This window comes from Camelus ferus, chromosome 13, assembly GCF_009834535.1.
Source record: "Camelus ferus isolate YT-003-E chromosome 13, BCGSAC_Cfer_1.0, whole genome shotgun sequence".
Classification (NCBI taxonomy): Eukaryota; Metazoa; Chordata; class Mammalia; order Artiodactyla; family Camelidae; genus Camelus; species Camelus ferus.
The window spans coordinates 47,485,329-47,513,173 of NC_045708.1; the positions used below are offsets into that span (position 1 = coordinate 47,485,329).

A 27,845-nucleotide genomic window follows, 5' to 3' on the forward strand; every position below is an offset into this window, starting at 1 on the left:
ACAAAACCTAGAAACCATGAGAAAAGCATGACACAAACTATATAAACTTAAAAACTTTTCTACAGTTAACAACATTATAAACAGAAAATACACTGACTTCTGCAAATGGAGGGAAAATATTTGCAATGCATAAAATAGAATATTTATAATATGTAAAGACCACTTGTGAATCAGTAAGAAAAAATATGAAGCAGTAGAAAAATGGGTAGAGATTATAAACAAACACTGGATGGCAAAAACATGGTGAAAATAAACATAAAAAGATGTTCAACCTCACTAGTAAAATAAATGTTAAAGATAACATACAATTTTAGTAGGGATGGGTAAACAAGGGTTCTCTGACATAATTAAGAGCTTAGTGCAAACTTTTGGGAAAGTTTGACAACAGTTCTAATCAGATACAAAATGCAAATAGCTCTAAATCCTTATAATACCATGTTTATGAATTATTCTGTAGAAATACTAACACAAGTATGCAAGAATATGTTATCTTTTCATTGAAGCATAGATGATTTACAATGTTATGTTAGTTTCAGGTGTGCAGCAATCTGATTCAGAAGTTTTGTAGATTATGCTCCATTACAAGGTATTACAAGATAATGGACTTAATCTTAATTCCTTGTGCTCTATAGTATATTGTTGCTTATAACAGTAGTTTGTTTCTATTAATCCCATACCTCTGATTTGTCCCTCCCCACTTCCCTCTCCCCTTTGGTAACCACAAGTTTTCTTTCTATATCTATGAGTTTGTTTCTGTCTTGCATATACATTCATTTGTATTATTCTTTTTAGATTCCATGTATAAATAACAGAGTATTTGTCTTTCTCTGACTTATTTCACTAAGCATAATATTCTCTAGGTCCATCCACTTTGCTGCAAATGGCAGTATTTCATTTCTTTTTTATGGCTGAGTAATATTCCATTGTGTGTGTGTGTGTGTGTGTGTGTGTATGTATACACCACATCCTCTTAATCCAATCATTTGTTGATGGGCACCTGAGTTGCTTCCATCTCTTGGCTATTGTAAATAGTGATGCTGTGAACATTGGGGTACATATATCTTTTCTAATTAGTGTTCTCATTTTTTCCAGATATTTACCTAGGAGTGGAATTGCTGGATCATACGGTAGCTCTATTTTTAGTTTTTTGAGGAACCTCCATACTGTTTTCCATAGTGGTTATACCAATTTACATTCCCACCAACAGTGTACAAGGGTTCCCTTTCCTCCACATCCTTGCCAACATTTGCTATTTGTAAAGTTGTTGATGAGAGCCATTCTGACAGATATGAAGTGATATCTCATTGTTTTGATTCACATTTCTCTAATAATTAGTGATGCTGAGTATCTTTTCATGTGCCTGTTAGCATTTGTATGTCTTCTTTGTAAAAATGTCTAATCAGGTCTTCTGCCCATTTTTTGATTGGGTGGTTTGTTTTTTTGATATTAAGTTATATGAGCTATTTGTATATTTTGTATATTAACTTCTTGTCGGTCACATTGTTTGCAAATATATTCTCCCATTCCGTAGGTTGTCTTTTCACTTTGTTGATGCTTTCCTTTGCTGTGCAAAAAAATTTAAGTTTAATTAGGTACTATTTTTTGGTTTTATTTCTCTTGCCTTAGGAGACTGAGCCAAAAAACTATGGCTATAATTTATGTCCAAGAGTATTCTGCCTATGTTCTCTTTCAGGAGTTTTATGGTTTCTGATCTTACATTTGGGTCTTTAAATCATTTGAGTTTAATTTGTATATGGTGTGAGGGAATGGTCTAATCAAATTGATTTACATGTGGCTGTCCAGTTTTTCCAGCACCCCTTGTGGAAGAGACTATCTTTTCTCCATTGTATATTCTTGCCTCCTGTGCTGTAGATTAATTGACCATAAGTGCATGAATGTATTTCTGGGCTCTCTGTTTGGTTCCATTGATTTATGTGTCTGTTTTTGTGCCAGTAAAGTGATGTTTTGATTACTGTAGCTTTGTAGTATAAAGTCTGGGATGATGATACCTCCAGCTTTTTTCTGTTTTCTCAATATTGCTTTGGTAATTCGTTGTCTTTTGTGGTTCCATATGAATATTAGGATTGTTTGTTCTAGTTCTGTGAAAAACGTTCTGGGTATTTTGACAGGGATTGCATTAAATCTGTAGATTGCTTTGAGTTGGTATGGCCCTTTTAACAATATTAATTCTTCCAATCCAAGAGCACAGGATATTCCATTTTTTGGACTCATCTTCAATTTATTTCATCAATGTTTTATAGTTTTCAGGGTATAAATCTTTCACTTCCTTGGTTAAATTTATTCCTAGAATTTTTTTGTGTGCTATTTTAAACAGGATTTTTTTTTTAACTTTCTGATAGTTCATCATTAGTGTATAGAAAAGCAACAGATTTCTGTATATTAATCTTGTATCCGGAAACCTTGCTGAATTCATTTATTAGTTCTAAAAGTTTTAGGGGGGGGAGACTTTAAAGAATATGTTTAATATTCTTATTAGTATTTAATTACTAAAGAATTTTCTTTCCAGTAACAATGTTGGAAATATGGGAAAGGGAAATAACTCCAATGCCCATTAATACAGAAATTTTTACATAAAATATCCTATCGCTATATACATTGCTTTTAAACATAACAAGGAAGACATGTGAAGACCATACATTTTGGTCATTGTTATACCCCTAGAATCTTCACTATCTGGCATATAATTGGCACTTAAATTTTTTTGAATAAATATATCCAGAAATATGCTGACAATTTACTATTAAATGAATAAATACTTTTAAGAATAAAATGTAAGATATAATTGTATTTAATTTAAAAACCCTAAAAACTCTACATACAATCACACACACACACACACACAGAGATACACGTGTGTATGTGTATGTGTATTTGTATAGACCAATTGGTAATAACTCTGAAGAGTGGCATTAGTAGGCAGGGAAACATTCACATCACATTTTATATACTTTATGTAATTTTTTCCAAGTACATTATTACTTTTGTAATTAAAACCTATTTTTAAAGGATAAAGTTAAATTTATGGTACAAAATTAATTGTGTTATTTGCCATTATTTGCTTAAAATAAGCACTTAGGAGTAAAATTAGTAAATTAAATATAATGGGGTGGGGGTGGGGAGGGGGCATGCTTATCCCTAATCCTCATGCTTCCCATTTCCATGCAATGGAGAGAATGTCTGTCTCTGAGAGGGAGAAGTATCCCAGAGCTTGTGACTGCTCTTCTTTCCCGCCCTCCCTCCTCCTGGGGTGATCTGTGTAACCGGGGAGAGGGAAGAAAGCAAGCCATGCCTGTGTGGCTCAGCACTTCCTCAACACTCTTCTTTCCAACACTCTTAGGATGGGTGCAGTCTCAGTTTCTCCCGGTAGGAAACTTAGGCAGACCTGCTGCTGCGGGGTTAAGTTCAAGTCGGGGTGACTTTTGTGGAGGTGAAATTAAAACTGTTGATCAAGTGCATTCTCCATTTCGGTCTTATGCAAAGTTGTTTTTTACTAACATCTTTCAGCACTTTGGCCTACTTCATTATGTATGAACCTGGGAGGAGAGGAGTGTTATTCATCAGCCCCCAAACTCCAAAAGATGGCTATGTATGGTTCTAAATTTTTAGATACATAAAACCTAATTGCCTCTCGGGATATTATTTTCACTTCCTCCAGTAAGTGTATATCAACTTCTCATTTTATCGCTCTTCAAATCTGAGCATTGCAACTTGGGAGAAATTTTTTGCCAATTTGATAACAATCTTGCTTTATTTTAATAAACAGTTCTTTGAATACTTGTGACTTAAACATTTTTTTCACATCTGTTGATTATATTATTGTGTAAATTGTCAGGCTTATTAACATTGTCCTAGATGTTGCGAATATTTCCCTTTGTCACTAATTTTTCAGTTTTGTTTATGCTGCTGTTTTTTTTTTTCACATCTGGGATTTTAAAATGTTTATATAGGTCATATCTACTAGTCTTATGTTTTGAGATTTTTGGAATTATCTTTACGCTTAGATGGTCTTTTCCCAAATCACAATCCAATCATCATCTTAATATTCTTATAGTTATTCTGTGGTTTTATTTTTCATATTTACTTGTATTTTTTCCCAAATACTGATTTAGTTACTTAACGGTGTTAGGGCATAGAAGCCAACCTTCTTAATGTCTTTCCAATCTATATATAACAGAACGAAGCTGGCAGGGAGGTTTTTGCCATCCTCAACATGTGGGTTCCATTTCTAGCCAGTGGGAAGGGGAAAGAGAAAGAGACGAGGGCAAACAGCTTCCTTAAGAAAATATGATCCAGAAGGTACACACTTTACTTCTGTAGGTATCCCATGATTAAGGCTAAGTCACATGGCCATATCTTGCTGGAGGAAAGGCTGGGGAAGTGTGGGCAACCACGTATTCATGTAAAACCACGCTAGGGGATGGGGATGAGTGGAGGCACCATGTTTCTTTATAGAGAGAAGAAAGGAAGTGCAAATACTGGAGGGCGATGAGTAGTTTGCACACGCTTTTTTGTCCCATTTCTTGATAATGTTTTCTTTCACCACTGAGTCATAATTTTACGTTTAAGTAACAACAGTTTTAATACAGACTAAGACTTGTTCTGAATTCTCTTACTGCATTGTTCAGTCTCATCTTGTGTCCCACTGCACTGTTACTATTACTATGGTTTTGCAATACAATGTACTAAATCCAAGAAAGACCCCTCTTTTCACCTTTTCAAAATTTTCTTCCCAGTTCTTACCTTTTAATTGCAAGATTTTTCTACTGGAGCATAAATGTTTTTATTATTCATTTATAAAAATTATTTATACATTAAATTATTTATACATTACATTAATAATAACAGCCATCATTTTGAAGGGATCCACTATATGCCAGGTACTCTACTGAGGACTTTATTTTTTAAAATTCTTTTCAGTGAAGGTGGGTACATTAATCATATCCCCATTTCACATATTAGGCAAGTGAGGCCCAGAGAGGTAAAGTTAATTGCCCAACATCACACAGCTGGTAAGTGGAGAGGTCAGTGTTCCAATTTATGTGTGTCTGACACCAAAGTCCATGCTCTTAACAGCTGCCCTGTATTAACTATCTGTCACATTCTTTGCAAATAATTTTCCTGTTTCCTAATTTGCTTTCTAATTTTGCCTATGATATGTTGATGTTCGTAAGTTTTAAATAATAATTTTATTATATGTATCAGTATTAATGTGTTATGTGAATGCAGTGGACCCACACACTGGCCAGCCCTGTATAGATTTTTTGGACAACCCTCATCAGTGGAATAGAAGCTATACATTGAGCAGCATCTTACTTACCCTCCAGGTAAGAACAGATTAGTCTAATCCTCTCTGTAATATTTTTAATTACTCCAGTTATTCAGAATATAAGGAATAAGGTGTACGATGCATGTTTAAACATTGAAAGGACTTGAGTAAGCCTGTATACATCAGTAACATTTCTACATCAAGACTGTAAAATGGAACTTGAATTATACAGACTATTCTTTTTAAAGTGAAATTGATGGCTTAGGCCCTTCAAAAAGAAAGAAAAAGAAGTACTGTTTGGGTGGTTTCAATTGTGGAAATACAGTCTTAGGTTTGCTTTTGGCTCCTAACTTCACTTCATAGTATTGAACAGGCCTTTTAGGTCTTTCCTCATTCATGAACCTTGCCGTCCTCAGAGAGGTGAATCGAGTGACTTCAGTGTAAAATATTCAGCTTTATCCTTTGTTTCTGACAGTTCTGGCAGCCTGCTCTTTTATAAGCTTTCATATCAAACCCAGTGAACAAATTAAATGAGGAACAGCCTCCTCTCCTCAGATAGATGCCTGTTTCTAGGATGCACCCTTTACCTCCTGGGCCCATGGTCTTTAGAAACGTGCCTCAGTGTCGTGTTATTCCTGACTCCTCAAGGAGCCTCATCTTAAGTGAGATGCTAAGATAAAGAATTGCAATAACACTTGCTTTGACCACTCGCATCTGGCTCAGCAAGATTCTATCCAAGGACTTACTCATTATTAATAATATCTAGAGATAAACTATTAAATTTTGATTATCTGGAATACCTGGAGAATATAGTATTCTGGCTTAATTGAATTTTCTCAGTAGCAAAGAGTTATAATTCAAATTCCATCTCTCCCATTTCTTATCTTTGAAAATGAAACAAAGCCAATCATTGATTTTCTGTCTAGTCATCTTGGTATGCTGAGTAAAATTTACTACTTAAAAAAATTCAATGTTCAATTTATTTATTCAATTTGTTCCTTCTACAAATAGGTATTGAACAAATGTACCAGTGCCGGGCCATGTTCTAGGAGAGAGATTCGAGCAAAGACTTTGAGGAATTAAGCAGGACATGCGGAACTCTGGTGATCTTTTGGATTCCTTCCAACTGAGTTGTTCTGTCTCTTCCACCCAAATAAAACCTGCCTTAAGAATAGTAAAAAATCAGCGCTCTCAGAAATGTAGTGAACAAGAGCAAACCAGAATAAAATGGTGAAGATTTTGAATCGCAGAATCATTTAATAAGAAGTAACCCGGGGGCTGTGAGTTTAGATTACTTGGCTCACATCTTGGTTCTGCCACTTAACACCTTTGCGCTGTTGGACAAGTTTCTTCACTTCTCGGTGCCCCAGTTCCGTCTCAGTAAAATCAGGCTGTTAGTAGCTACCTCATGCGACTTGTGAGGACTAAATGAATTAATACATGTAAAGTACGTAGAACCAGGAGTGGTCCATGAAAAGAACTCAATACAATCCAGTTAATATCTTGATTGTTCTTAATCTTAACCAGTAACACAAAGTTACAACAAAGTACTACCAAATACGTCATGGAAAGCCAGTAGATTACACAGTTTTTTTCTTCAAATAGATTTGTAAAACAAATATGCCCACATTAGAGACAAATTTTAAGATAGTAGAAAGGAAAAGAAAAATCACTGGTAATCTTAAAGAAAATTCCTTACCCTATTGTTATTAGCATTTTCTTCTTCTCCGCTATGTTTCAGTTGAAAATCTTCAGTTCCGCGTTCACTCACAGTGTCAAGCCCAAATTCCGCTGCCTGACAAATGATAGTTTCCTTTTGCCTCACACCTGGCTTTAGCCTTTCCCAAACACTGCCATCCCGCTCGTATTTATATCTTCATGCTTTTCTTCACTCACCGTACTTGGTTCAGTGCAGGTTAAAAAGCACTCATAGAGTTCCAGACACTAAAGTTACAAACTCAAGTCAGTCTTGGACCTTAGGAAGTGCTCAGTCCAGTTCCCTATCTAACTAGCTGCTTCCCCTCTTTCTCTGTCTGGCAAGCAATTGCTTATATTGTAAGAGTCAGGTCAAACAAACTGTCCTCTGGGATGTCTTTCCTGATTTCCTTTCCTAGGTGAAATTGCTGGCTTTGGTTTAGGGGAGGGGAGGGGGACTTCCTCTGAGACCCACAGGGAGTGGTACCCTGAGCAAATCTCCATCAGAGCACTGTAGTGCTATTACACACCTGCTGTTTCCTTACCAGTCTTCCTCTATTGGGCTGCAAGCTCTCTGAGGTCAGGAAACAAGTCTAATTCGTGTGGTAGGTACTAAGGAACGTGATGGAAGCAACGAATCTGAATTTTTACACTGCTGCAGTGATGGTATATATGTACACATTATATAGCCTATTTCTTTTCCACTTAGCATTTTATCTCAAGTAATTTCCAGATTTTTACAATTGGTGCTTTAATGGCTGTTTAATAGTCCTTTGAAGGTCAGTGCTGCCCAATAGAACTTTCAGCACTTATGGAAATGTTTAATACCTGCAACATCTGAAAGTCATCGTTTGCACATTCTACTGAGCACTTGAAATGTGGCTAGTGTAACTGAGGAACTGAGTTTTTCATTTTATTGAATTTTAAGTAATTTAAATTTAGATTGCTTTCTGATTACAATCTTTTGACTAACATATGAAACATAGTTATAGTTATCACATTGTTATCCAAGTACCAAGGGAATGGTACTTGAAATGGTGTTTAAAATATTTTAAAGTCTAAATATGCTAATCATCTCCTCCTAAAATTTTGTATAATCTTAATTTCTTTGAAAATTTGTACTTCCATATACAGTACAAAAGTAAAATCATCTCTCATTCATAAAAGAAATTCCAGATTCATGGGCTTTAACTAATTGGATACTGCAAAATATACCCACTGGTATGGTTGTTTATTGATGCTTCAATTCTTTGTATTTATCCTCTGGATAGCTTTTTATGTTATTTCATATTGTCACATGGCTAATTTCAAAGTTGGACTTTTTTTTTTTTTTTACTATTGTAACAGGATGTCAGATCTGTACATTTTAATATATTCCTTATATTCTAGTTCTTAAAAAACACTAAATATACTTAATTGCTTGTGTACATATTATATGAAAAGGTCTTAGGCACAGTGGTCAATGAAAAGACTACTGAATGAACTTTACCAAATGTGCCTCTCTAAATGAGATTCTCTCTCCAGCCAAAGACCAGAAGCTTACTCTTGAAGATAAGCGTCATCTGCTTCCCACCTACTTTGAATGATATATTGCAACCTACATTGAATCCTTATTTAAGGATTATTAATATTCTTGGAAATATAGCCCAATGTGTTTTCTAGATAGGAAAAAAAAAGCAGAAAATTCCTGTTGTTTTTGAAATATCAGATGTCAGATTACTGCTTTAATAAGTGGAAGATTACCATCATTTCCATAACTCTTAAACCACAATAATCCACTTTGACTTGTATCTACACTTAGATATCCTGGTGGTTATTATTTTGGCTATATTTTATTATCTAGTTTGTATATAATAATGTAAGATTCAATATACTGAATTATTCGATGGATATTTCAAATTTGGACTAACACTAATTTTGAGATGCTAGATAAGCAAGATCATTGTCTAGAAAAACTGTTAAGTTTTGGTTACTACTGGTCACCTATTTTGTCCATATGTACAGAGACTATTGTAGCCAGAATTCTGAAGATATCCCCAAAGACTCCCATCCTCCGGTTTTTCAATCAAACTAACTTAGGTGTGAATGAACTTGGCAGATGGAATTACCATTACTAATCAGCTCGTCTTAAAATAGAAAGGTTATCCTGAATTATGCAGGGGTACCCAAAGTAATCAGATGAGCCCTTAACAATAGAAGAGGATGATGGAAGAGTCACTCAGAGAAATGCAGAAAAGAAAGAGAAAGGATGTGGCAGGAGGGGTCCAAACATGAGAAAGATTTTTCACACCTTTACTGCCTCTGAGATGCAGGGGTGCAAGTGTCAGGACTGGTGAGAGACACTTGGAGCTGAGGGGAGCCCCCAGTGAGCTGCCAGCAATGAAGTGGGAAACTCAGTCCTACAAATACTGAATTCAGGAATTGAATTCGGCTAACAGACAGCCAGAATGAGCTGGGAAACCACATCTTCCCAGAGCCTCTGATAAGAGCCCAGCCAGCTTGTTAAACACTTGTTAAATCTGGAAAAGAGAAACCAGCCCAGCTAACTCCAACTTCCTCTTACCTGCAGTAATGTGAGATGATAAATGTTGCTGTTTTAGATGCTAAATTTGTGGTGATTTGTCACAGCGGCAGTAGAAAATTACTACAGATGCAAAATTAGTCATTCAGTGATCTGGAGGGATATTGAATTGCATGCAATCTTTAATACATATGTTTGTTGATCCGGGATCTAAATATGACCTCATGTTAAAATGTAAGTTCATAGGCTTTAATGGAAATGTTTCAGTGTTTCCTAATGTTTAGTTCCCTTTATACATAACTCAAATTAAACTTATGTGATAGGAAGGAATAAGGTACAGGAAGGTACTTGTAACTTGCTTTGACCTAATGTTTGGCTCATGAATGTACAGTATAGAACCAAGATAGATCAAGAGTTTCTTGAGAGTAGGGACCATGTCTCATTTGTCTTTGTGTCTATCTCCAGGTGGATATGATATATAATAAATGCTTCTTGAATGTTGTATGTATTGGTTTGTCTTTTTGCTCTAAGAAAGAAAGTTACCTTAAAAGCCCTGTGTTCTATATGTTTTCCTACAGGTTATGCTTTCTAATCCAGTGTTAGAAAACCCAGTGAATGTGGAAGCAGCCCATATACTGACTAAAGATGAAACTCTGTACAGACTAATAATTCTACAACTTTTCCACCAGCCATTATCATGTAAGAAGTGCTGACTTATTGTTACTTGCCAATTATTATTTATAGCAAGTGAGCTATAAATAACTTGTATATGGAATATTTTCTGTATTCATTTCCCATAATGAAATCGTGCTAAGCTCTCTCCTACTATACCTCTTTGTGAGGCCCATCAGTAGTGTGGTCCCTTTTTAAAGATTATCAAAAATCATAAGCTTAGTAACTTTAAATGTAATGGTCATATGGACGAATGGTGCAAATGAAACCAGTCTACCCATCATAAAGATAAGACGTCTGTTTTGAACCCTCTGTAAAGGGATCTGCAGTGGATATTTCCCAGACTTCACCTTCAGTACCCTAGATCTTACTGATCTGGGATCCTTTCCCCTGGATTAACAAAATGTTCAGCTTTTTTTTTTTTTTTCTTGAGAATTCTCCCTCCAGGTATTCCTTCAAAGTGTCTACATGGAAATGAAACCTGAGGCTCTTCAGTCTTTCTGTCTATCGACCAATGTTTTTCTGGTACCCTTGGTTTGCTCACTCTCATCCTGCCAGCAACCTTTGCATGACTCTTAGCTCCATCACCTCCCTTCCTCCCTTGCACTCTCTGCAGTGAGCAGAGCAATGCCTTGGCTCCTTATGCCCAGACGGGTTTGTCGCAAGTGAGGGCTGGGCTCCTAGTGACTTAGCTCTTTCCTTTATAGTCTGCCCTTCCTTTCAGCAGAGCACAGCAACCATGCAGAGCAGCTGGTATTGCTGCCTCCCCAGTCAGCAGGCTCTGCTGTTCAGACTCTGCCAAACTCATCTCTCGCATTCTTTTTCTCTCAGATGTCCACGGTCTCTTTTTCCAGTCCTCTTCTAGGACCTGCCAGTCCCTTCATTGGTTAGGTCTGTACAATTTGTGACCAAGTTCAAGTGCTCCTCCACGGGGCATCTGGGTCTGATGTAATATTGATCAGGCATCTTTTTCAGTATCTTCAAATATGTCATGATCGTTGCAGAGGTCCTCAAAATTCCCTGACAGTTTTGAGGCTGGTTTGTACACAGAGGAATGGTACTGCTTCATTTGGATCTTATTCCTGACCTACCAGAATACTGTAGCATCCACTGCTGTGTCCTCTGCACTCAGTGAATATTTGTGGAATGAGTGAGTGAATGATACGTATCCTTTATCCTTTAATGGAGCCCTACTGTTCTATCGTTATACAGAAATATTCTATACAAAGCTATGTCCATATCCTGGTAAATGGAAATTTAAAAACTAGTTTCAAATTTTTTTTCTATAGTAAATGATTCTGTGCAACAGATTTTGGGTTTTCCCTGTGGAGAGAAGGATGAGACGACACCAGAAAACACATTGGCCCTCTCTTTGTCTTGCTCTCAGCTGGACATCATCCTTCAGACATTCCAGGTCCCTGTTTTGCCATCAAACCAGACAGGAGAGCTGTCCAAGTTGCTGAATCACCCAGCAAATGAGCAACAAGGCAAATAGTGCCTTGACGGGTTTTCACTTTATTCTTTATTTATGTTGGTGAAATATGTGGAAATCCAAGACAGCAAATAGCTGTCAGCTTGCTTGCCATCACAGCAGGACTGGGAGTGGTACCTGCTGTGCCAGGAGGAGAATGATCTGCAGCTTCACGGGGAAAGAGTGCTGTGGCACAGCAGAGCCAGCTGCTATGGTGGGAAATGAAGACGTGCACAAAACTCATTCACTCTCAATTCGATGGTAGTCTAGTGTAATACTATGTGGATTTCTGTGCAAAACAATATCCAATGAGAATGAATTACCTGTAACAACTTGGGGGAAAAAAAAAAGGTCTCTGCTCCAAGAATCATCTCTCATATACATTTAATATATTAATAGATTGAGAAAATGCATAGAAGAAATTACTGTCCCATTTTTAGATAACACAAAACTGGAGCAGGTAGTTAATTGTATACATGAGGGCTGCTAATTGTATCATCTCTGTAGGCACTGATTTCCAGCTACAGCAATATTCTCAGTGCCAAGTATAGCAGTGTCTGGCTCTAGGTATTGAATAAAAATTTGTGGATTGAATGAATGAAAAAAATGCACATAAACTTAGATCCTAATTTTACTTCATGGTTTACTAAGTGCTTTCACTTACTTTTTTAAAAAAATTTATTTATCAAATATATGTGTTTTTTGTGTATATATATATATATATATATTTTGACGTATAGTCAGTTTACAATGTTGTGTCAATTTCTGGTGTACAGCATAATGCTAAAGTCATACATGAGCATACGTATATTTGCTTTCATATTCTTTTGCAGCATAAGTTACTATAAGATATTGAATATAGCTCCCTGTGCTATACAGTATAAACTTGTTGTTTATCTATTCTATATGTATTAGTATCTGCAAATCTCGAACTTCCAACTTAACCCTTCCCACCCTCTTCCCTCCCTGGTAACCATAAGTTTGTTTTCTATGTCTGGAAACAACCTAAATGTCCATCGACAGATGATGGATAAAGAAGTTGTGGTATATTTATACAATGGAATACCACTCAGCCATAAAAAAGAATAAAATAATGCCATTTGCAGCAACATGGATGGACCTGGAGATTGTCATACTAAGTGAAGTAAGCCAGAAAGAGAAAGAAAAATACCATATGATGTCACTTATATGTGGAATCTAAAACAAACTTATTTACAAAACAGAAAGGCTCACAGACATAGAAAACAAACTAATGGTTTCACATATGTTTATGCATCTGATCCTCAGCCTCTTCCCCCGTGAGGAAATTGAGGGTCACTGGTGAAGGGACTAGCCCAAGACCACACACAACCAGCTGCAGAGTCAGAGACCCAACCTGGGCATTCCCACCTCCCCTGCGCCTCCAGGTTTAGTGAGGTGAATGTAAAGTCATTAGGGATCAAAGAATTAAAATGTCCAAGCACAGAGTAAAAGAAACCTGCCTTCATTGCAGAACTTTAGTCTATGCGAAAAGTCTTAGGGAGCTATTTGAACACAAGTGTAACTTGAACTGATAACAGAAAGTGCCCTTCTGCTGAGCCTGAGTGACATCACCTTCCCTCTTCTGGTGAGGTGGGCCCTGCCCTGGAACCCCGTCATACTCTGTTTGGAGCATCACATTTTCTGTGGCATGTTTAGCTAAGGGAAGAAAAGATAAAAGGCAGTTATAAAAGCTGTTTTCAAATATTTGAAGGGATTTCCTAGAGAACAGGGGAATTTCCTTCTCTGTTGCTCCAGGAAACTAAAGTCAGACTAATGTTGAGGCTACAGGTCAGTCATGCCTTCCTCCAGCCTGCTAGGTTGTCTCCACTGATGTCCAGAACATACAGGCTTGAGCCGGAACATACCTTGACTTTTTCCTTGTGATAGGTGGTCTGGAATTAACTCTGTTCTCCTGAGCCTAAGCCTGGTATTTGGTATGTCGATATGCAAATGCCTCTCATTCCCCAAACTTTCCTTAACATCTGTTCTTTGCCTGAACAGCGAGGTCTTTGCGCTGTTGTATTGAGATGAACACACAAGCTTAGAGCCCAACCCTCACTGGTGGAGGTCCCAACGGCTTTCCCCTGTCCTGGCAGCCTCTTCTCCTTGTGGCCTGGCTCCCTTGTTCATAGTTCAGGGGCTCACACACACCAGCCTGCCTGGGGCAGGCCTGGCATCATTGCTTCCAGTTCTCCCTTTCACTGTGTGTGGCAGTTTGGGCAATAAATTATATGGTCAGTTGGGTTAACTGGTCTTTCCTAGAAGCAAATGCCACTGTCATTGCAGCATCCCTCATGGTACAGTCCATCCAGGCCCTAGCTGGCCAAACATGAGGAAAGATTTTCTTACAATTCAAGTTGCTTGAGCCTGGGCAAGGCCGTGTCGGCAGGTGGTAAACACCCTTCCACTAAAGGTGTGCTTTTATAACTCGTGTTCATGTGACAGAGCTTCATGACTCTTTTTCAAAGAGCTTTTTGCTCAGTGTGGGGAGTTGGACAAGGAGATCTTTCGAGTGCCTTCCAAACTATACTTCAGTTTGTTTTACGAAAACCTGGAGGTCTGGACGGAGACAATGCATAACAACTGTTTTGCCTCCTAGATTCTGAGTATTGCTACTTACTTTCGAATTTGTGACAAAGTGATTTCATTTACAGTAGTTCCCCCTCATCTGCAGTTCCACTTTCCAAGTTTTCAGTTACCTACAGTCAACCATGGTCTGAAAAGTGTTCAATGAAAAAATTCTAGAAATAAACCATTTGTGAATTTTAAATCATGCACCATTCTAAGTAGCATGATGAAATCTCTTACCATCCAGCTTTGTCCCGCCCGGGATGTGAATCATCTCAAAGAGCGCCTCCTGCCCATTAGTCACTTGGTCGCCATCTGGGTTATCAGATGAACGGTCTGACAGCTGAGGCATTGCACGCAGTGCTTGTGTTCAAGCGACACTTATTTTTCTTAATCACGGCCCCAAAGCACAAGACTAGTGCTGCTGGCCATTCAGATATGCCAAAGAAAAGCCATAAGGTGCTTCCTTTAAGTGAAAAGGTGAAAGTTCTTGACTAAATAAGGAAAAAAATCACGTGCTAAAGTTGCTAAGATTTACAGTGAGAACAAATCTTCTGCCCATGAATTTGATAAGAAGGAAAAAGAAATTCGTGCTAGTTTTGCTGTCTCACCTCAAACCGCAAAAGATGTGGCCACAATGTGTCATAAGTGCCTAGTTAAGATGGAAAAGGCATTAAATTTGTACAAGATATTTTGAGAGAGAAAGAGACCACATTCATATAACTTTTATTATAATTGTTCTATTTTTTGTTTATTTTTATTTTTTTACTGAAGTATAATCAGGTTACAATGTTGTGATAATTTTTCTATTTTATTATTAGTTATTGTTGTTACCCTCTTACTGTGCCTAATTACAAACTAAACACTATCATAGCTATGTACCTATAGGAAGAAAACATAGTGTATACAGGGTTTGGTACCATTCCTGGTTTTAGGCATCCACTGGGAGGCTGGAATGCCAGTAAGGGGGAACTGCTGTAAACTCTTCCATCTTTTCCCCAGTTTGTCCTGGTGAACTTTTACTTCTATGTGGTTATATGGTCCAGTTATTTTATTCTCTGTTTATCATGTTTGTTTTGATATCTAAAACATAGGGTTCACATACTTTTAAAAATCTTTTGTTATCTTTCATGATATTGACTTTATTCAAATACCTACTGACCTTTGACTATCCATTCATATGATGAACATACGATGACTGGAAATCAATCATTCGAAGGATTGGAAATTTTGAATACAGGCTGGATTCGATGGTTTTACTTCATTATAGGGTTGTCCAGTGAGGACCTGACCTTCCCATTATTTAGGCTTGACATTTTTGTGAGATGAATCCCCAGTCTTATGCTTGGAGAGAGAGAGAGAGAACTGTTTACATTCTAGGGGCCAAACAAGGGGCGAAGTAAGGAATCTTACCTATTCAAATAATGTGTTTGATTTATTTGCTGCCTTCAGTCCCTTACCAGACTCTTGTTCTGCTTTGTAGCTAGTTCTGAATCTCTCTGGCTCAGTTTCTCCAGAAATAAACGTCCCCCCCACCTGCCTGGGCAGTGCTGCGCACCTGGTTGCAGACAAAGGGTGTAAGTCTTTGGTGTCTGTGCTGTGCGCTTCACCTTTCAGAGGTATCTGGGACCTCCGACTCCTGAGCTGTTTCTCAAGTTCTGAAGTGTAAATCTGCTTGCTCTTCACTGGCCCCCCTCATCATGTCATTAGGTTTCACATTGCCACGGCCTGTCACACTTGACAGTTACCACTTGACATCTGCTTTCTATCTTGAAAAAATTCTCTTGCCATCTTTCTTTTGGTCTCCTTGAGGTTTTATGCCTTATTTTCATTCCTTTAATATCATCTTACTGAGGCTTTGGAAGGAGGGCATATAAGGCCATATACTCAATCTTTCAAGTAAACCAAAATCTTTTCATATTTTTCTTCGCAGTGAAAGGTGACAGTTCTGAGCCACCTGAAGACCCTGATAAAGTTATCAAGTAAGTTTTTCTTTCTACAATTCTATAATTATAAAATATATATACTAAAAGAATTATTAAACAGTTTTCTATCATAATTGTATTTTCATTTTTTTGACTTATAAAATTTTTCATTTTTATTTAAATACATTTTCTCTTACAATTCCTTTTTAAAATGTTTTACAAAAGAATGTAGAAAATATTGACTTCTTTATAGACTAGTTAAAAGTTAATGCAGCTGTGTTAACTTGCCTTTTTAGTTTTCTTTTTTTATTGCTGAAAAGAAAAAAAAAATTTGTCTACATTATGATCACAAAAAATCCAAGCAATTTAGGAAATGATAGTGCTCTGGAGGAAAATGGTGAGAGTTAGGGCTGAAGCCATTGCACACTTGGGAGATAACCTGACAGTATGACACCAATTCAGCCTTAAACACCGGGACAAGGTACAGGTCTATAATCTCAAATATGGTTCTGCAGCATTTAGCTCCTCCAGCATTTCCATCAGCCTTTTTTGGATAGTCAGTCAGATGTGGAAAAGAGCCAACTAACTAGTGTTGAAATAACACTTGATCTATCTTGGTTTTATACTGTACATGCTCCAAAACAAGGCTCCTTTTAGTGGATTAATAACAGTGAGATACTCGCAAGAGACTGAAGTCAAACCAGGACTCTGAAGAAGCCCTCAGGTCGGGGCTCTGTCCCAGAATGTGCAACAATGTTTCATCAGGGGACTTTGTGCCTGGAAGTGTTAGAAGCTCAGAATTAGAAGATCCAGAATGACTGACAGAGTGACTAGTTGGGACATGACAGCAAGAGCATTGACCTTGTCTCCCTGCCGGCACTCAGATGAGAACCAGCCAGTAGCAGTGGTGGGTCTGTCTCAGGCAGGAGCAGGAAGAAGGGAAACCCATCATGGGGAGAAAGCTTTGGCCCTTTGACTCTTTGGGACACGGAGGACCTCATCAGACAGGCAGCAAAGTAACCAGATGGCAACGTGAGAATCCGGCACTGATCACAGGACAATAAAACCTGGGGTCTGGGGGAAAGATTTAACTACCAGGAACCATGGTGTGGTAAGCTTGTAGATGGTGTTATCTTGAAAAAAATCAAGATTTGTGAAATTGAAAGGGGAAAAAGGAGTGAGGAGTTGGGGGAGAGTGGTATCTTATAGGTGCAGTGAGATTCTAGGCAGAGGAAGTAAGGAGGGCACAGACCCTAAACTGGATATGAGCATAGTGGGTTAGAGGATCACAAAGAAGGGCACTGTGGCCAGAACACAGCGAGGGGAGAAGAGGTAGGTGGGGATGAGGTAAGAGAAGTAGGGCCCGATCACTTAGGGCTTTATAAACCAAGGAAGGAGTTTGCATTTATTAACCTTGCGGTGGAAATTGGGATGCAGCTGGACAGCTTTTAAGAAAGGGAGAGACATAATCAGGTTTACACTTTAAAAGGACTACTTTAACTGCCGTGTGGGGAATCCATTGCAAAGGATCTCGGGTGGAAGCAAGGAGAAGAATTATTGGGTTATTTTAGTAGAGCCGAGGAGAGATGGCGGTGGCTCGGGCTAGGGCTGAGGTCACAGATGTGGAGAGCGAGACAAGTGGAAGAAGTGGGTGGATTCCAGGCTTAGTTTGATTGATATGGGGAGTGAGAAAAAGTGGAATCTAACATTACTACTGGATTTTGGGTTGAACTGGATGGGTACTGCTGTGACTTCCTGAGATTGGGTGAGGGGGTTTGGAAGAGCACGCCCCCGGCTAAAACTAGCAACCCCAGTTATCGACGAGGATGTGTGGTCCCCGGGGCTCTCCTGCAGCGCTGTACACGCTGCTGTGCCGTTTGACATGCCCACAGCCACTCTGGAACAAATTCAGCAGTTTTGTACAACGTCAAACATTCGCTTGCCCTCTGACCCACTCCTAAGTATTTACCTTAGAGAAATGAAAATATATAGTCACAAAAAGACTTGTACAGAAATGTTGCTAGGGGCTTTATTCATAATATCCGAAACTGAAAACAACCAAAATGCCTGTCATCATTCAACATTTTATATTCAACAGTGGGATATATAATAAAGAAATTGTGCTATATTTATAAATTGAATACTCTCAGCAGTAAAAGTGAATGAACTGTTGATACATGCAACAACGTGGAATAATAATGCAGACATTATGTTGAGTGGGAAAAAAAATACCCTGACTAATAAAAGAGTACATGCTGTATGATTCAATTTATATGAAGTTCTAGGACAGGCCAAACTGATCTACGGGATAGAAATTGGATCAGCAATTACCCAAAGTGTCGAGGGAGCTGGACTGGGAAGCGGCAGCAGGGAACTTTCAGGACTCATGAAAATATCTTGGAATAGGGAGAGACCGAGGTAGAATACAATTAGGAGGCTGCTTAGAGTTTGTGGGGAGAAAAACGAGGTACTTGTCCAAGGCAAGCAAGGAGACCAGCTGATGCCGAGTGCTAAGGGGTGCTAACCCCACCTTTACTCTCTTCTTGCATGATGTCATTGACTGCTCACAACCACCACTGGAGAAATTTCTCTCTCTGGAAACGTGGAAGGGTTAGGTAACTTTCCCAGAGTTACACAGCTAATAAGTAATAGTACCAGAGTGTTTTAACCCAGGCCAGCTGATTCCAGAGCCTGTCCTCTTGGTCATGATACTGCAGACTAATATCCAGAGAGATTTAGGAACTCAGTCATTAGGCTTTGGTGATGGCTGGGATGTTGCTTCCATGAAATAGCACTACCATGACTCTCTTCTTCCCTTAATGGTCCTTTTGGTTTCCTTCACTGGCTCCCCTTAAACTCTGAATTGGTTTCTGCTCTTTCTTTTCTCAACACTTACTTACTCTTTAGGAGTTTGTTTTCCCTCATGGCGTCATCTGTTAACCTTCATGTTGATCTGACCCGCATCTCTTACTTCCAGTCCTAATTTCTCAGTCACACTCCTAAAGGTCGTCACCTACAACCCATGTTTAAAATTAAACTCATATTTTACTTCAGTTTCTCTAGACACTTTCTATTAATAGCAAAACTAACTGGTCTTCTGGGCTTTAGGGGAATATTTGACCCTAAAATTCCTTCACTTTTCACACCCTATCAGGCAACCAGCTCAGTCAGCTCTTTATTTAGCATTAGCGTAGATTCATCTCCCCTTCATAATCTCTGCTCCCACCCTAGTGTTAGCTCTCAGTATCTCTTGCTTGAATTACTGAATTTAGTTCCTAACTGGCCCCCCTGCATTTAATCTCTGCTGTAATCCACTCTGCATACTAATGCCAGAGAGAAATCTTACTCAAACACTGGTTTCATTATTTTCTTGCCTTGTTTGAGAACTGATTACTTACTCTCTATCACCTAATAAATCAAGATTACTGAATCCACTCTAATCCGTCCTCTGCCTAAATCTGAAGACCAAGCATTGCCTAGTTTCACTTATCTTTATCAAATTCCAATTCCTCTGAAATTGGAACTCTCCACTCTAGTCAATTATCTTGTTACTATCACCTCTTCCCCCGAAATCCTCTGTATGCAGACGTGCACACACCATCCTCCTTGCTACCTAAGCTATTGCTAATACTTTTTCCCTGGCCTAAGATGCCTCCTTCCTTTGTCCCAGGTCCATATCCCAAGTGACTCTTTCCCTAATGGCTCCAAAACAAAGTTATAGCTCCCTCCTCCAACTTCCTTCACTTACTGCCACTGCCAAAGAAGCATCTGTCACAGTAGTCTCCAAATGTCTATGTTAAATGATGTAACAGTTTATTATGTTAATGAAAACTATTCTATTTACTAGTTCAGATACATATTTTATTTCCCCAGCAGGATAATAAGCTCTGATGTTTGGTTTAAACTTATGTCTTCTTTTTCATATTCTTAATGCCAGTGGTAATACTCAATAAATTCCTGTTATTGGTTGAAACTATAAACACATGTATTTTTTACCTATATATATTCTTGTAAACTAAGTGACTTATCTGAGTAATAGTCAATAGTTACTGTTCTCTTACGCTAAGGGGCTATTTTTTTTTTTATAGAACTGAAAATGCAGATACTCCCAAATGTTTAAGGCATTCTGTTTTGTATATTCAAGCCATACTAAAGTTATACCTTTTAGGGTACTATTTTTAATTATTCTAAGGAAAAAAAAAAAAGAAAGCCCCTGAAGGCTAACAGTTTGAAATTGAACAGGACGCCGTTGGGAAAGGAGAGGGTCATGGGTCGTAGTCAAACAGACAAAAAACAATGGAGATGATTGTGCCTGAAGACGGTGTATTTTTTTTCACGAGACAGTGTGTTGACAGTTTCCTTCCTCTTGGGTCATTGTTGTCTGCTAAATGATCTGTGACAGCAAATTGATCACAAGCTTTTTCATGCAGGAGATATAATGCAGCCTTTCATTTCGTTACCTCCATTGCCAAATGCCGAAACATTTCGTTGGCAAATTAATGTTAGTTCAGTATATCATTTATTAATATAAAGCACTACATGTAGCTCTGGCAGCAATAATACTAGTGATTAATTTTTCTTCACCAAGTTTCAGATTTCTACTTAAGTGTGATTGCAAAAGCAATAACACACTGAAAAATGTTAGTCTTAAAATTAGGTGTCTAATTATTATTTGAATAAATGAGTGCATTAACACATTTAGATATTGCCCCATTAATTTCAAAATTGAGTCGAATATTTAAGGTATCTATAATTTACCTATAAAAATTAATATTAGTGAGCTGTTCTAACTGAAAATTTGCTTCTTCCTCCAAAGAGCTAGGAATTTAAAGTTAAAGCAGACGTGAGGCCTTTTACATTTGATGTTTAAGCATCTATTTAAGCCAGTTAATTGGTGATTTCACACATCTGAAAAATATCCCAAAGTAATGCTTATATAGAGTGTTGATAATCTCTGCATTCCAAAAATGTGCAGGAATAAACATTGGAAATGCAATTATTCAAGAGTGAGAGAGTGTTTCATAGTTCCTGTTTAATACTTTGTAACAATCCTTGCTGTTCCATTAGGATATGGTAATGTTAGCACAGGGAAGGAAATGTGTAGGCAGTAATATTAGAAAAGAGGTTTTGTGGGGGTTTTTTTGTTCGTTTTATTTTTTACCCTCTTTGAAAGTGGCCAGATTCCACGTAAAAATTAAACTAATCTCAATTCTGGTATTTTATTTCTCCTCACAATATTTAGTGATTTTACTAAAATATGGCATAGAAATTTAAGAAAGTTGTTTATTGTAGAAAAAAAATGTGCAGGAATGCTGCTTTACTTAAAGTCCTTTTTAAGGTAGTCACAAAAGGTAGATATCTTAAGCCTGTATTTTTTCTTTTTATAATATACACATGGATGCACATTTATACTTATTAATGAAAATGTTCTGAACAGATCTTTTTTGTGATTTGCATGTATTAGTGGGAAAATTGTTAGATTCGTTAGAAATGAATGTGTTAGAATTTGCAAATCAGTCTAATGTCTTGCAACTAGATGTCTGAAAGAGTCTGCTTTGACAAGACAATTTTAAAAACAAACTTGCACACTACTCACTATCTGATTTTAATTTATATTTTCAGATCAGTTAAATCCATCTCATTTAATGACTACTACAAGACGTGGTCTGAAATAGCCACGTCAAAAGCCACGGAGTATTACAGAACTCCATGTAAGGTGATCTAGCCTCGTCCTGTTTTGGGGGGAGAAAGGGTAATGTTAATCTCTTAATTATTCTCAGCTTGTCTCGCTTGCAAAGACTAATTGACACATATTTGGAATTTGAGGGTGATAAACTTCCCTGCTGGCTCCATATAGTGATCATTCAACAACTAGTCGTTTAGTCCCTCTTTTGTAGGGAGTCCTAGTCTGATTAAAAGCCAGAAGGAAACGTAAGCAATTGGAGGAATAAAAGACAAAGTTCTCAGTCTTACGAGGTTTACTTTAGTCCCTTCACCCCTGAAGGAAGCCTTCAGAGCAGGAGGAACTTTTCTGATTCTAAACAGAATTATCCTCAAAGCCAGAGATGTTGTTAAGTAGAAAGAGAGTTAAAAAAAAAAAAAAAAAAAAAAAAAAAAAACCACATACTTAAGGCTGCTCAGTTATATCCGTCTAGGGAAAAATCATCCGTTACCATCATATATTAAGAACTTAGAAAACAATGGGGAAGCTGGACAACTTTCTGGTCCCATTTAATCTAATCTTTACGCTTTCATCATTTGTATCGAGGTAGTTTATCCAGTGTGCACACATTTACTGAAATATGACTTTGCTTCAGCTATCCTGCTGAAATGGTGCATTCTGAAGTTACTGGTGACTTCCAAATTCCTAGATTCAGTGATTACGTTTTTTAGCCCTTATCTTATTTGAACTCCCATTGGCCATGCTCTCCTTGAGCTAGATGACACTGTGCCTCCATGGTTTTCCTCTTACCTTCCTGAGCACTCCTCTGCATCTTTCCTTAGCAGTGGTTTCTCCATTCAGTGTTCTCTACCCAACTCTCTCTCAGAGACCTCATCCATCCACCATGGTTTTCATTAGCCTGTTGTGGAAAAATGTGTTACAGCTCGGTGTTACAGCTCAGTTGTGACAGCAACCTGGATCCCAGCGAGAGACCAAGCAGCACTCGAAGAGTTGGGGAACTCAAGTTTATTACGCCAGTGGGCCCAGAGGAGTTAACACTCCAAGCTCTGGACCCCGTTTGTAGGTTTACACAGGCCTTTTATAGGCTGTCAGTTTTACACTTTGCAATATCATATGAAAATAAAGTACAACAGAAGTTGACCAACCAGGAACAAGCTTTGTAGAAATAGACCAATCAGGAGTGAGCTCCATGCAAATGAAGTACTACAAATGGACCAATCAGAAGTTAGGGAAGTGGACCAATCAGAATTGAGAGTAATAACCAATCAGGAGTGAGAGTAATAACCAATCAGGAGTGAAGGAAATAACTAATTAGAAGTGACCTCAGGGAACCAATAGAATTCTAGGTGTAAGCCGCTTTAGAGGCAAGAAGTGAGATAAAGCCTCTGGGCCAGGGAACCCGTTGGTGCTGGGAGGAGAGCAGCGGCCCTGCCTAGGGGTACTGCCGGTCTTTTTATGGGGTTTCCTGCCTCAAGCCCACATGCCAATAATTCCTTAGGCCTCATCTCTAGCCAGGTTCTTTTCTGAATTCTGAATGCACATTTACCCCTGTGCTTTAGAAATCTCACCCACATGTGTGATAAGTACCTTATACTTAACATGTCCCAAATTGAATTCATTATGCTGCCCCCAAATCTATTCACCCTCCTTTATTACCTCTCTTGGTTAGTGGTAGGTCATCATTCTTGCATTTACTTGCCAAGCCAGAATCCCAGACATTTCCTAGTCCTTTTTGTCTCCCTCATTAAGCCTTATTGATTTTATCTCCTGCAACATTACAGCTGCTTCCCTTCTGCTCCACCTCCATGACCACTGTCCTAATCTGTAGTCTCACTGTTTCATCTCATCTTTGTGCTAGTCTACTAATTGTTTTTTTTTTTCATTTTTATTGAAGTATAGTCCATTTACAATGTTGTGTCAATTTCTGGTGTACGGCACAATGCTTCAGTTATACATGAACGTATATAGATTTGTTTTCATATTCTTTTTCACCATAGGTTACTACAAGATGCTGAATATAGTTCCCTGTGCTATGCAGTATAAACTTGCTGTTTTACTAATTGGTTTTAAGAGAACAAAATGTCATACACGCAAAAAAGAGTATCTAGTTTTAAGACACAAATTAGAGCAAAAAATGGTACTAAGCTTAGTAAGTATAAAAATGTTAAGTTGGATCAATAATTTATAAGAAATTACATGTTCTTTCAGGATGTTGCTTATTTGTTTTAAAACATTTTTTATTGAGTTGTAGTCATTTTACAATGTTGTGTCAAATTCCAGTGTAGAGCACAATTTTTCAGTTATACATGAACATATATATATTCATTGTCACATTTTTTTTCACTGTGAGCTACCAAGTTATTTTGTGATTATACATTATCCTCCTCACTGACTCATAGATTCGTGGTTAAGAAAAGTAATTTCTTTAAGGAACTTTAAGAAATACAGTCTTTAACAACACTATCAGCGTAAAGAGCTTTATTGATTTTGATACCAGGAGATATGAATGTTCACTTCATTTCAAAGGTCTTGATTGGGTGCTCCTTGATCAATTCTGCAAACACATCTTGAGTACTTGCTACATATGAGGCCCTGAGGAGCTCAGTGGGGTCCAGGAGGTGATAACCCTTAACAAACATGACGTCAAGACAGCTGGCATGCACCAAGAAACAATTCAGTGTCTGGGTCCTTCAACGAGAAAACAAACAGATTGTTACATGATGGCACTTTATGGAATAGCATGTAAATGTAGAGAGGCACTTGGAAACTCCAAACTGCTAGGGGAAAAAAAAAAAAAAAGAAGAAGAAGCACAAGCCAAAATAAAAAAATTTGGAAATGGCTGTCTTGTGATGAAAGAACAATTTTAAAGAACAAGGAAGAAATAATGAAGCATCACTGAGTGCAATTTCTTCTTCAAAAGAATTTGACACCAAAATATTTAATGTGGTTCTTGTTTCTACATCTGTCACTAACCTAGTATGTAATTCATCCGTCTTTGTGATGGCAATAGCTGGTAATGGTTACCTCGAGCCCAGAAGGATTTCTGAGACTTTAGTTCTAGCTTTTGGTGCAAGATTCACAATCACCCTGCCTTTTTTTCCTACGGGGATTTGTTAAAAGAATGTCTCAAAAGCTTTCCTTCAATAATTACCAGCACTTAATTAAAAAAATTAAATGTAAACCTTACATGTGCTGCTGGCCATTTTGTCTTTGGATCATTCAGCTGGATGAGATCCAATGCTATCTTTTTTAATGGCCTAATTTCCTGATAATAATAAAGATGAAGCTTTTCAATTACAGAATGCTTCCACTACTCAGAAATAAAAGGGAAACTTGTAATAACTTCATTTTCTACAGTTATATTTTTATCACTGGCAAGTTTATTAGACTCACACATATTTTAAGAAGCTCTTTATTTCATGAATAATGATGAGTGATTATATTTTGATTTTCAGTATTAATTTTATTGCATATCTTTGTGCTACAAATCTATACATAATCATGGATGCCATAATAATAGCAAATGTGTTCTTGAATAATACAGTTTAGAGTATACTCTGCATTGGGTTTTTTTGTTTTTTTTTTTATTGAGGTGCAGTTGTACAATATTACATAATTACACAACATAGTCACAATTTTAAAAGGTTATGTTCCATTTATAGTTCTTATAAAATATTGGCTATGTTCTCCGTGTCGTACAGTATATCCTTGTAGATTATTTTACGCATTGTAGTTCATACCTCTTAATCTGTATTTTTTCAGTCATCCCAACCTTATCATTCTTTTATTCACTTATCAACCAATATTTATTGAACACCTAATATATGTCATGCATGGTTGGAGATCAACCCAATGAGCTGAGCATTGTTACTATTTTTACTCTGTTTTACATGAGAAAACCAAGACAAAGGGAAGTTAACTAATTTACCTAAGGTCATACACGGAATATCATATATTGATAAGAGTGTATATTCTGGATGCATATTGCCAAAGTTTAATCCTGACTCTGCAATTTACTAGCTGTGTGTCCTTGGATAAGTTTCTTGATCTCTCTGTGTCCCAGTTCTGCCATCTGTAAAATGAGAATCATCACAAAACATACCTTGTAACGTTGAAGCACTGTAACAGTGCCTCACACGGAGTGAGCACTCAGTAAGTATGGTTATTATTTTTTAGTACAAGCAGGCTGTGACTCAGAGACTTGAACAAGATCCTCTGACTCCACATTTGTTGTTCTTTCTTTTATATTAGCTTCCCTCCATAAGATGACATAAAATTATTATCTTTGTTTAACCTGAGATTTAAATTCAAAACCTGAAATATATGCAGTACATATTCAATAATTATAATTACCTGTTCCTAATCACAGGCAATCAGGTGGGTAAATGTACTGGAGAGCCACTGTTCTCTGTCCATCACTGTAAATGGCAAATAAAGAGTTTGGCAGAGAACGAACCAATACATCTGGTTGTGGGCAACAGCACCTTAATGATAGAATATGATCCCCATAGGAAATGTTTATGTTAGGGGAAAAGAATGTCTTCAGACCAGTGCACCCTGTGATAGCGAGCGGAGGCTTCCTGATGTTTGTCTGCTGCCATCAAGACAGACCAAACAGCCTGAAGCATCATGGGGATGCTTGCTTTCCCTTGGCAGACTTCCCTTCTTTGAGTCTCTGACCCCGCAATGAGGGCAGGTATCTCCAAAATGCACTTAGATTCAAGAAGCTGTACCATCCACTTCTAAAGCAGTGGTCTCGGTCTTGACTGCTCATAGACTCACCAGAGGAGTGTGTGAAAATTCCCACGTGAAGTGTACACCCTCAGATCAGCTGCACTGGGGTCTCTGGGAGCAGGACCAGGGGGTGGTAGTTTTTAAAGCTCCCCAGGTGGTTACTGTGTGCAAGCAAGGTTGGAAAGGGCCTGGGGGAGGAGCATGAGATCACAGGTTAGAGACCTTAGCCTTGTACTAGTTTTGCACATACAATTAAGTGAATTTAGGTCAGTCATTTAACTCTCTGTACCTCATTTTTCACTTCTACTCATTGACAAAAACATTCCACTCTATTTTAAGTTCCTCTGTGGTTAGCATCAGATAGTATGTGTGAAAATAAAGCATGCTGAGGTAAGGTAAGCTGGTGCCTGTATATTGCTTCGGACATGACAGTCCCAGAGTTGGAAAAAAAAATTCAGATCAATATATACAGATATCAGATAACAGGTGTGTCATAGGGAAAAACAGAGAAGAAGCAATGTCCAGTAAGCCTCAGAAGAAAAGGAAGGAAGAACTATGTTACGGAGGCAACAGAAGACACTTTTCTTTTTTAAAAAATTAATTAATTAAATATATCGTTATTGGCGTATAGTCAGTTTACAGTGTTGTGTCAGTTTCTGGTGTACAGCACAGCACAAAAGATGCTTTTCTATCACAGGTTACAAAACTGCCACAAAGGCAAGATATGGTAGTGATGGGGGAGTTTTAACTTCAAGAACTTCTGACAACATTTCACTGGTCCTCATTTCTTCGTCATTTCCCTCCCATCACACCATTCACTGAGCATCTTCTATGTCTAGACAGTGGGCTGTGTGTTGGACACAAAAGGTTAAGCATTATGATAAGCTTCTTGAGGAGTTTACAGCCAGATGGCAGGACACAGATGAGTGGAAAAGTTAAAGGGATAAAATAGGAAGCGTTAAAATGAAAGTTTTGAGAAATCCTGTGGCATCTTTCATCTCTCAGAGAGTAGAGAAAGCAATGAAGAAAATGAGTCTATGATATAAAAGTAATGGGAATATTCAAGAAAGAGGACCATGCCATTTGAGGTTTCATAATATGTAAGGAAGAGACTGCCATACGTGTTCAAATGGAAAATGTAGGGAAGGCAATTCCAAAAAATTAAGGGAAGACATGAATTATCCTTGACTAGAAGCATCAAATAAATTTTAAATTTTGTTTAAAAGCCGTGAGTAGTCCCAGTGAGAAGACATCACTCAACCTCTGT

At 37.8% G+C, this 27,845-nt stretch overlaps 1 protein-coding gene across 1 annotated transcript in view; it reads left to right on the forward strand.

Annotated features, from left to right (window-relative positions):
• UBE2U (ubiquitin conjugating enzyme E2 U) overlaps positions 1-27,845 on the forward strand; it is a 33,358-nt gene that overhangs the window by 3,912 nt on the left and 1,601 nt on the right. Inside the window, 4 exon segments of the mRNA XM_032494477.1 lie at positions 5,248-5,345; positions 10,082-10,202; positions 16,169-16,217; positions 21,783-21,871. Coding sequence (XP_032350368.1) covers positions 5,248-5,345; positions 10,082-10,202; positions 16,169-16,217; positions 21,783-21,871 — 357 coding nt within the window.